At 34.4% G+C, this 10,407-nt stretch overlaps 1 protein-coding gene across 4 annotated transcripts in view; it reads right to left on the bottom strand.

Annotated features, from left to right (window-relative positions):
• Nucleotides 1-231: 231 nt before the first annotated feature.
• PRIMPOL (primase and DNA directed polymerase) overlaps nt 232-10,407 on the bottom strand; it is a 35,300-nt gene continuing 25,124 nt past the window's right edge. For all 4 annotated transcript variants that reach the window (XM_036894355.2, XM_036894354.2, XM_057505089.1 and 1 more), the window contains 7 exons: nt 9,800-9,962; nt 8,949-9,037; nt 6,902-6,991; nt 6,718-6,826; nt 3,369-3,451; nt 3,242-3,288; nt 232-644 (listed from right to left, as the gene is read on the bottom strand). In XM_036894355.2, coding sequence (XP_036750250.2) covers nt 393-644; nt 3,242-3,288; nt 3,369-3,451; nt 6,718-6,826; nt 6,902-6,991; nt 8,949-9,037; nt 9,800-9,962 — 833 coding nt within the window. In that variant the 3' untranslated portion in view covers nt 232-392. The remainder of the gene's footprint in view (nt 645-3,241; nt 3,289-3,368; nt 3,452-6,717; nt 6,827-6,901; nt 6,992-8,948; nt 9,038-9,799; nt 9,963-10,407) is intronic.

Genomic DNA, 10,407 nt, shown 5'->3' with positions numbered 1-10,407 from the left:
TGTATGGTGACAGTAACAAGACATTGTGGGGACTTAACAATATATATAAAAATAATCAAATCGCTATGATCTATACCTGAAACAAATAGTCTATGTATATCAATTACACCTCAATAAGAAAAAATAATTTGAAAATAATATACATATACATGCCAAATTAAGCTGATATGAACACCGACTAACTTTGGTTAATAAGGAGATTTCTACTGAAGTTCAGTACATCAAAGCTAATTTTCAGTAAAACTAATTTATTTCAGTAAAAAACAAGAATTGGAAAAAGTGATAAAACTTAGTTGATTTAAACTGGTTTCATAATTTACTAAATTTTTACATATTTAATCTGTGCTCAGGCAAATTACAGCCTGATTATGTAAGAGTCCCCGGTTAATTAGCTAGTCTTGTAATACTTCTGTAATGAGTTCATCAGGAATTTCATCCATTCCACTATCATAACTAAGAACACCATTCTCTACAGCTTCTGCTAATTCAACATCTTCAGTAGCTTCCAAAAAATAAGTATCATCGATGCCATTATCCCAGTCAGCATCAGAAATTATACCGCTTGACAATGTACTAGATGACGGTTTATGAGGATTCTTGGTTTCACTGTTCATTGTTTCGTCTTGTTTTATAAAGTCCTCTTCCTTTAGTTCGGGGTGAGGGTGAAAAAGAGAATGGGATGGTTAGAAAACAGAGGTTATCTAGTCAGAATAAATGATGATTTCACTATATAGTTCATCTATATTGAATTAAGACTAGTTCTTTAAGAGATATTAAAATGAATACGCTGGATGACATGGCATCCAACATAGTCACCATGCGCATGAGTCCACTAATTTGAATGTTGCTGCCACTGTAGCTCAGACATTTCTTAAAGATCCAAGTGGGAGGTGTCCGCGGTTCCTGGGGACTCTTCCGTACACAGACGGGGCTAGAGCAAGGGTGGGCTGAGCTTTCTAAGAAGTGGGTAGTCCAGCTGAAAGCAAAGTGGAAAATGTATCTGCCATCTTAACCGATTTATTTCTGTATTTATAAGGCATTGAGAAAACTAAGAACATGAATTGAAAAAAAAATGGTTATAAAGGAGTTTTGAAACAACTGTCAAAATATGACTATGATTTATATATTAGATAATACTGTCTCAACATTATATTCCCTGAATTTAATAATTTTACCATAGCTTTGTAAGAGTGTCCTTATTCTCCGTTGTAAGTTTAAATCTTAAAAATATTAAATTAAATATTAAGGGTTTTGATGCCTGCAACTTCCACTCAAGAGATTTGTTCTGTACTGAATGTTTTTGTTCCCCCAGCTCCCTAGGCTGCAGCGCTAGCCCCCAGTGTGATGGTCCTGGGAGGTGACTAGGTCGTGAGGGCACAGAGGGAGAGAAAAAGGCTCTCACTGGACACCAGATCAGCCAGGGCCTTGACCCTGGACTACCCAGTCCCCACATCTGTCAGGAATACACTTTTGTTGTTTAGAAGCCACCCAGTCTATGGTATTCTGTTAATAGCAGCCAGAAATGACTAAGACAAAATTCATCAAAGTTAATAAAGCATTTGTGTAGAGCAGAGGGAGAAAACAAATGTGGTGGCTACATGCTAACAAATCACAAATCCTAGGTGACAGGCATAGAGGAGAGTTCCTTGTTTGTGTGCAACATTTCTGTAAGTCAAAAAAATTAATAGAACTTAAAAAAAACTAAGATGATCAATGCAATAGAAAAACAGGCAAATAATACGGATTGGTATAATTGTTTAAAATTCAACAAACAAAAATCAGATGAAGCAGAAACGACAAAATGTTAATTGGTAAAATGAAGTGAGCAGTACATGGGTATTCATTATACTGTTCTTTTTTTATATTTTAAATAACAAATCAAAAAAGGTATGTCCACGCAGTGGTAACACTGTCCCCAAAGTACTTTCTAGTTGACATTTTTGAGGTATTACTAGATGAGCAGAAAAAAGTAACTTTCAGAAGTCCACTGGAAGCACAGACATGCATCAAAGTAGAGCCCTAAGCAAGCCAGGAATGACACAGTCCTCTGTCTCATAGAAGCACAGTGTATTTTTAAAAATTCAACTTGTTCTTGGTTATCTTAAAAGCCCCTTTAACCTAGTAGTTTACCAGAGACTCTGGCTTTATCAGCTATTTTATCTCTGGCTCCTACAGACCAAGAATGAGATTTCTGCCATTTCAGTCTTGGATGTATGAGTGTTTGAGAAGACATTTTCAAAAATCACATTGAATAGGTACCAGGCCATTATCTAGAATGTAAGCTCCAGTACTTAATTCAGCTTGTAGCAGGTCCCTTTTATTTTAACTATGAATGAAAAGGCTGACAGATGTGGGAAAAAGAAACACTGAAAATCAAAAAGTCTAGAAAATAACATGACAAAAGACTACTAAAAAAAAAATTCTTGCAAAATACTAGTAAGACCTCATAGAAAAGTAGACAGAGGATAGTTACAGACACTCCATAACAGAAATACAATCAGTAAATCTGACATATGTTCAACTTTATGAATAAGAAATGCAAATTAAAACGGCTGAATGAAATACCACTTTTTGCCTACCAGGTTGGTAAAAAATGTAGAAATAAATAATGTTGGCACAAGTGTTGGGTAATAGGTGCTCTAGTGAACTGTGAAGTCTTAATTTCCTATCATTTTATGGAGAGCAACTTGTAATACATACTACTGCAAATATTTGTGATAGTTTAAGTAGGAAAAAAAGCCTACAAAACTGTTCTCTGTATTCTATGACTCAAAAAAAAAAAAAACCACACACAAAAGCTGGGAGATACATTTCAAAACATTTATATCAGTTATCTCTTGAGTGGTCAAGCTACAAGTGAGGATTTGTTTTTCCCATTTTTCTTTGTTTCTATTTTCTAACTTTTTTCTACAATAAATGTGAGTTAAGTTTTTAAAAGAAAAATTTCAGTCTGGCAATCTGGTACTATCTGCCAAGATTAAGAGTACATATACCCTTTGACAATTCTAGTAGTAATTCTTTCTGTAGGGCTGTTTAAAGAAACACAGAGCTGAATACTTTGATATACTTTGCAAAAAATTTCTTACATGTCTGGGACCGGCTGAATAGACATCAGTGCAGTTTCTTGTGCAGCAGTGAAAAAGAATGAGTGCGTATTATCAGCTACTTGCGGAGATGGGGCAACCGCTACAACATACTCCTAAGTGAAAACAAGGTGTCAAACCCCAAAAACTGCACTTACCTCTTTGAGAAGAAAAAGGAGACATGCTTCAGCAGGTAATGGAAAACCTGAATCAGAAAGACAGTAAAACTATTTTACATAGATACCTAATTTTTACTTTGTTGCAAATTCAAAAACTAATACTCACAGTTAGATTTGAAGTTTTCTGCTTTACATACAGGGTCATGACATTTTTGATACCAAACTTCATTTTTCAGATCAACCAAAATCCTTTACATTAAAAAAAAAAGAATTATTACTTACTGCCCAGACTGGATATAAAATTCAGCTATATGATGTTTACAAGAGATATGCCTAAGACTCTTAAAGGTGGAGGAAAGTTAAAAGATGGAAATGAATATACACCAGTCAAAAGAAAACCATCACATAAAATGGACTTTTAGACAAAAAAGTGTCTATTGACCAACGTTCCTCCCAGGAAGATACAATTCTCAACCTGTACCCAGTGATTAAGATAGTGCTAGTATTTGTGAGCAAAACTGACAGAACTTCAAGGATAAATAAATCTATTGGTAAGATTAAAAAACACATTCTTTTGATAATTGATACAAATGCAAAAAAATAAAGGATGTGTAAAATCTGAATGACATAAAAACAAGTTTGATATTAATAGGTGTAATGAATATTACTTCAAATAATTAGAATTAGCTTTTTGTAATCACATATAAAAAATTATAAACATTGGTAGTGCTAAGTATGTGAAGCTTATTGAATTTAGAAGTATTAGTTCACACAACATTCTCTGATCTCAAAGCAAATTACTTAGAATAACAAAAAGATATCTAATAGATACCTGTAACTTGGGAATTAAAAATATCTGTAAATTTCCAATGAGTCAAACAAAAATCATGATGGATATTAGAAAATGCTTAAAACTGAATGGAACTGAAAAATACATTAAAATACATAAAATAGAGCTAAAGTGATCTTTAAAGGAAAATTCAGAATCTTAAATGCTTATTTACAAAAAAGAATGGCTAAAGACAAAATGAGTGAAGTAACTAACTTGGAAAATGAACAATAGAATAAACCCTAATAAAATAAAAGGAAGAAGTAACAGAGCAAACATTTTAAAAAATCAACTAGGCCAAAATGTGAAGACTAGTAAAATTCTTGCAAGATTGATCAAAATGTGAAGGTAAAGACACAAATGTTATTAGAAGTTAAGGGCAGACATAACTACAAGTGCAGACTATACTAAAAATACATTATGAACTTTTGCCAGTAAGATTGAAAATTTTGGTAAAACACAAAATACTAGACCCTATATACTATATAACGGTATATAAAATACACCAACTAAGCAAACAAAAAGTTACAGAAAACCTAAACAATCCCATAACCACTAAAATTAAAACTTTTTAGATTTGATTAGGTAGTTTAAAATCATCCCACATCTCCAGCAAAGGAAACGTAAAATGACTAACATTCCATGTGGCAGTGGGACATGCCCAGGAGAGAAAAATGCACGCGGCCAGTCTAATCATCCCACAAACATTCCAACAGACTTTGTAGTTAACAGACTAATGCTGCAGTTCCCAAACTGTACACCAAAGTACCCCCTGGCAATGTAAGGCATTTATCTTTCTAGGGAAACAGTGATACTCGATGTCTGTCATGCCCCCTGTACCCTGCAAACTACTGGCTTGCCTTCAGCTTCAGTATAATGTCACCCTCATTGCTCTCAGTGATGCCCTATCTTTGTAGAGCTGGGTATTTGGCAGTGGCTATGACAAAAAGTACCCTAAATGTCAACGTGGAATGTCAGACAGCAGTTGGGGTGGCAGTGTCCAACCTAAGTTCAAGGTTTAAGAGCATATACAATGTTCAAAAGGACACATATTCTATTAGTAAGAAATTATATTTAAGAAAGGTGAAGAGGTACAGAATTCCAGTTATAAATAAATTAGTCACAGGGACATAACACACAGCACCATGACTACAATTAAAAGCTGTACCGTGTATTTGGAAGTTGCTTAAAATTTCTCATCATAAGAAAAAAAAACTAATACCATGCATGGCAGTGGGCATTAACTATAAACTAGACTTACAGTGATCATTTCACACTATATAAAAAATACCAAATCATTGTGTTGGTCTTGAAATTAATGTTAATATGCCTATTATATACCTCAATTTAAAAAAGTGAAATAAAAATATTTCAATTGATGAATAAAGTTTTTTCAAATAGCTACTAAATTGGATAAATACTTATTAAGTATTTGAAACTAATTAATACACAGAACTATTAGGTATTTCTTTCATCCTCAGAGCAATGTGAACAATCTACTAAGATACAAGGGCCCTGTGAAACTGGGGCTGGGGGCACAGGTGCTCCTCAGGTTGGGTCCAGGTCTGTTTCTTGTGGGGGTGGCAGAGAGGGTGAGCTGTCATTTCAGCATTTAAAGTGTACATACACATTATATACACACTCCATGTGTGTGATGTATTTCACAGTTAAGAAAAAATAGTTTTAAGGATACATAATATAACCTAGTAATTCTTCAGAAAGAAATATATAGCAACTGAGAATCTGTTTAAAAGATGGTCACATTTTAGGATAATGATTATCTGGTTAACTTCTCTGCATAGGAAAAAAGACTAGAAAGACAGACCAAAATCATAACCACAGCTATCACCGGTTCTGGTGCCATGAGTGAACTTTCCCTTTGTTTTTCTGTTTATCTTCATGTACTGAGCATATAATTTTCGTTGTTTTTTTTTTTTTAAACTGAACAAATCTTCTGTATAAGTATAGCCCTGAATCATGTTCTACAGCTTCTAGCAAAGCTTCATGGTCATTGTCCCATGTCTTGCATGACTGACGTGTACACCTGATATGCAGGAGTCTCATTTTGACAAATAAAACAGAGTAAAATATCTCAGAGCTATGTTTCTATTTTATCACTATTCTAACCATAACCAAGTTCTATTTCTGGTTTTACTTATCCTTTCCTCCCTCTCCTGTTGCCCTGGGGCATTTTAAAGAAAATTCCTAAAGCAGGGCCTAGCATATAAGTATTCAAGAAATATTGGTCCCCTTATATATAATTCTTTGTCTTGAACATGTTAGTATAACCTCGTAACACCGAGTACTTTCTTGCCCAAATTTGCTTGATTCTGATGAGACCCCCCCAGGTGTCAAGGGCCGGTGGCAGCAGAGGAGACAGGCCTCCAGTCGCCCCTGCTCATCCCACACCCCCCGCCTTTCGTTCGTTTCCCGCCCGCCCACTCAGGCTACCTTTGTCTTCTCAAGACTATGCTCTCTAAAGGATTATTTTACGAAATGAAGTACAAATAAAGATCATATTGCTAGAAGATAATAAAGATACTCAAATTAAATATTACAAAACAAACTACAATATCAACTGAATTACAACTAAATCTAAAAAATAAAATTTTTATATTCTTCACTTTAAACCTTACAAATAATTTGGTTAAATACACAGAACTCAACGACAAACAATATTACTTACATGATATTATTACTCTTGTGAGCTCTTCCAACGTTTTCACACCAGCGATATTTACAAATGTCATAAACCAGTAGTTCTTCTGGGAAAAAGTAGTTCCAACGCCGAATTTCTAAAATGCAAATGATGTTTCTAAAGGTGTCATTACCCTAGTGTGGCAGTTAATTAAGAGTAAGATTATCTTTACCTCCTTTAATGCCATTTTTATTCACCAAAGAAAGAACAAATTGATCAATTTCAGGGTAGGGCGAACACTGAAAACCTTCAAGGTTTTCCACTGCAAGAGAGAAAAATTAATAACAAATTATAATGGCTAAAAGTTGAAGAGTTTGATTTAAACTGTTCCTTAGTACAATTATGGGTTTTGTAACACACCCAGTCTTTTAGTCAATTATGGATTTGTTACCCTACAAGGAAGCAGGTAAAATTCAAACCTCTCAGTTAAGCCACTTATAATCGTTACAACTGCTTTTTTCATTGTGGTAAAGAGAAGAGCAGCCCCTTGTCTGGGAACTGGCGCAGTAAGACCCGCTAAGCCTTTGCACTGATACACGCTGGCTGGGCGCGCACACCCCAGCCCTGGTGCTCTCCAGTTAACCATAAACTATTTCACAGAATTTCAACATCAGATAAGGCCTCTCTCTCTCCAAACCACAAAAATGACCAAACACCCCCCTACCTGGTCTAATGTAAGCAACTTCTGCTGCTTTACCTATGATAACTTTAGTCTCCTGCCTTCCAGGAAAGATTCGATCACAGAATTGTCTCTAACAGCACCCAATTCAAAACAAAGACACACTTTCTTGGACGCTCCTCAGAAGCAACTTAACTCAAGCCTGAATCCTGTAATAAGCACTTTCTAACACCCTGCACTGAGACGCCCCCCAGTTCCCTCTGGTATGTGCTCCCTGTCACTGCAGCCAGCAATACTCCGCCTGCTCATTACAGGTGTGTTCTCTGCTGGTGTTTAGCTGTAGGACACTGACCAGTTATATTTTGCATATAAGAATCTACTGAAATAATTTATTCAAAATCTCATTTAATGTTTAAATTTAAAATTTTTAAACTAAAAACAGAATAACCTGTTTTTCTTAAAGCCTATATTTCACCTATAGAAGTAATATATATATATAACTGGAGAATTTTTGGAAAATATATTAAAGCAGAAATGAGAAAAAAACTACAAATCAATGTCTAGAGATAATTGTTGAACCAGAAGAAAATAAACATAATGAAATGTTATTCATATTTTAATAAACTTATGATCATACCACATATTAATTTTAGAGTCTACTTTTTCTTTTAACAGTATTAATGGACATTTTCCCTATCATATGGGCTTTATACAGTTGTCCCTTGAACAACACAGGGATTAGAGTTGCTGACCCCCACCCTGTGCAGTTGAAAATTCGCATACCATTTTTGACTCCCCAAAAACTTAACTAATAGCGTACTGTTGACTGAAAGCCTCACCAATAACATATAATTGATTTTGTATGTTATTACATACCATCATTTTGAATGCATTACATACTGTATTTTTACTATAAAGCTAGAGAAAAGAATGTTTTTTTCAGATTATTGGAAAAAACTTGTAAGTGGACCTGCACAGTTAAATCCCATGTTGTTCAAAGGTCAACTGTAAATTTAAATTAAATGGCTATAGAGTATTTCATTGTATGTGACCAATCCCATTTTGTGGTACATTTCAGATTATTTCAATTTTTACTATTATAAATAATGATAGCCAAAATACATGTGTAAAAGTGTTTACTAGAGTTCATGCATGAAATCTTAAACATATATGTTCTTTAGCATGAAGGAATGAAGAACATACAGATTTCATGGAAGACTATGCAGACATTAAAAGAATCAGGAAGCTCTCCATACACTGGACACACAGGAAAGGCTCTGCTGGGTTAACAGGGAACTGCGGTTACCCATCTTTCACAGTGGTCAGAGTGGTCGACAGAACTTTTAGTTTTACTTTAATGCATGTTTACTTCATATAAACAATCTACATTATTTTCATAGCTTTTTTCTCAAGCACCATAAACACGTATTAAGCCATAAAATTAAGTGAATAAGCTTTAAAAAACATTTTTTATACTTTTTCCATTTTGGATAGAAACCTAGCTGTTTAAAAGGATCAGTAGATATAAATACTTCAGAGTTTTAAGGCAAAATAATGTTTATCCTTAAATTTTCATAGGAAATTGTTTACTTAAAGTTACCTGGAGGACTGGTACTGTTAAAATATTCAACTCCTTTTTGTTTATTCTGAGATGTGTCACATGTAAGAATTCGTAAAGTATCTGAGAATCTGAAGTGGAAAATATATACAAGAACAAAGTAACATTATATTAAAGAGATATAGCTACAGAAAGGAAACTGAATTTCAAATAGTTCCATATTAAGATCCTTTGTTCAATAACTAATTGTTCTAGGACATTTATGCCGCATTTGTCTACAGAAGCACCAATCCTACCCATATAAAAAAAGAGTCGTTGGTGATCACTTAAAATACTTTCCCCTCAACTACAGAGTAAATAGAAGTCTCTGGAGCATTCAGGCTGCTGAAGCTACAGAATGAAGTATATTGCATTCCCCAAATATAGAGACTTTGAAAGTTTTGTTTCATTTTAAAAGTGTGAATAATATGAAGAAAAAAGAAGGAAAGAGGAATGAGAGCAAAGGGAAAAATGGATTCAATAAGTCTTGAATGAAGGAGTATAAATTATATGTATGTAAGTGCATATAAGAAAAGAAAATGAGATGTTAGTAATTATGTTTCCAATGCAATACAATTCTCTTTATAGAAGTGATAATCATTTTAGGAAAACTAGAAAACAGATACAATTTAAAATCATAAAAGGATATAAAGAGAAACTAAGCAGTTAAAAAATAACTTTTCCATTATTTTTCAGTAAATGGACAAAACAGAATAGTTAACCTAGAATTTTAAGAACTGATTTTCTTTTTCTTAAGGTAGACTGAATCTACACAATTCACATTTTAGTACAATGCCATTCACTGCTTAATAAAAACTCATGAATACACAATGGTTTAATTCTGTACTATGTACCTGACATTGCTGACCAAAGAAGAGAGGAAGTATTGACTTTCTTCAGAAACATTCTCTGACTTTTTAGGAAAAAATTTGTTATCTTCAGCGACCTCCAAAGCCACATGCTTTCCTATCTTTGATGATTTATACAGCCGAAAGTTTCTATTCCTTGTATAAACTCCTGTATCAAAAATTAATAAAACAATATGAATGCGTGGTTTCAACAATTCGTTTCTACAGTTAGCAAATAATAGTTTTGTATAGCATCAGAAGAAACAGTTGGTTCTGGTTCAAGATGGCAACACAGAAAGATCCTGAACTCGCTGCCTCCTACAGACACACCCAGTCTACAGCTATGAATGGAGCCATTTCCTCTGAAAAAAATTAAGAACTGGTGGAGTGACCCCTTCATATCAGGCAAATGAAACAGAAACCACCTCACGCAGGTAGGAAAGACAGAGACCCACTCCTGCCATAAACCACACCTGGTACAGCAACCCTGACCTGGGAGGAAGGTTCACTCCCACACCTGAGTTTCTCAAAGGGGACTTTAGGAATGACTTTCCCAACCTTCCTGGTACATAAATAATTCTGGGTATCCTGTTGAAATACTTCTTTCAAGTACA

Source organism: Manis pentadactyla, chromosome 7 (genome assembly GCF_030020395.1).
Source record: "Manis pentadactyla isolate mManPen7 chromosome 7, mManPen7.hap1, whole genome shotgun sequence".
In the NCBI taxonomy this organism is placed as follows: domain Eukaryota; kingdom Metazoa; phylum Chordata; class Mammalia; order Pholidota; family Manidae; genus Manis; species Manis pentadactyla.
The sequence above is the reverse complement of the archived record's forward strand: the minus strand, read 5'-3'. Positions and strand labels throughout refer to the sequence as shown.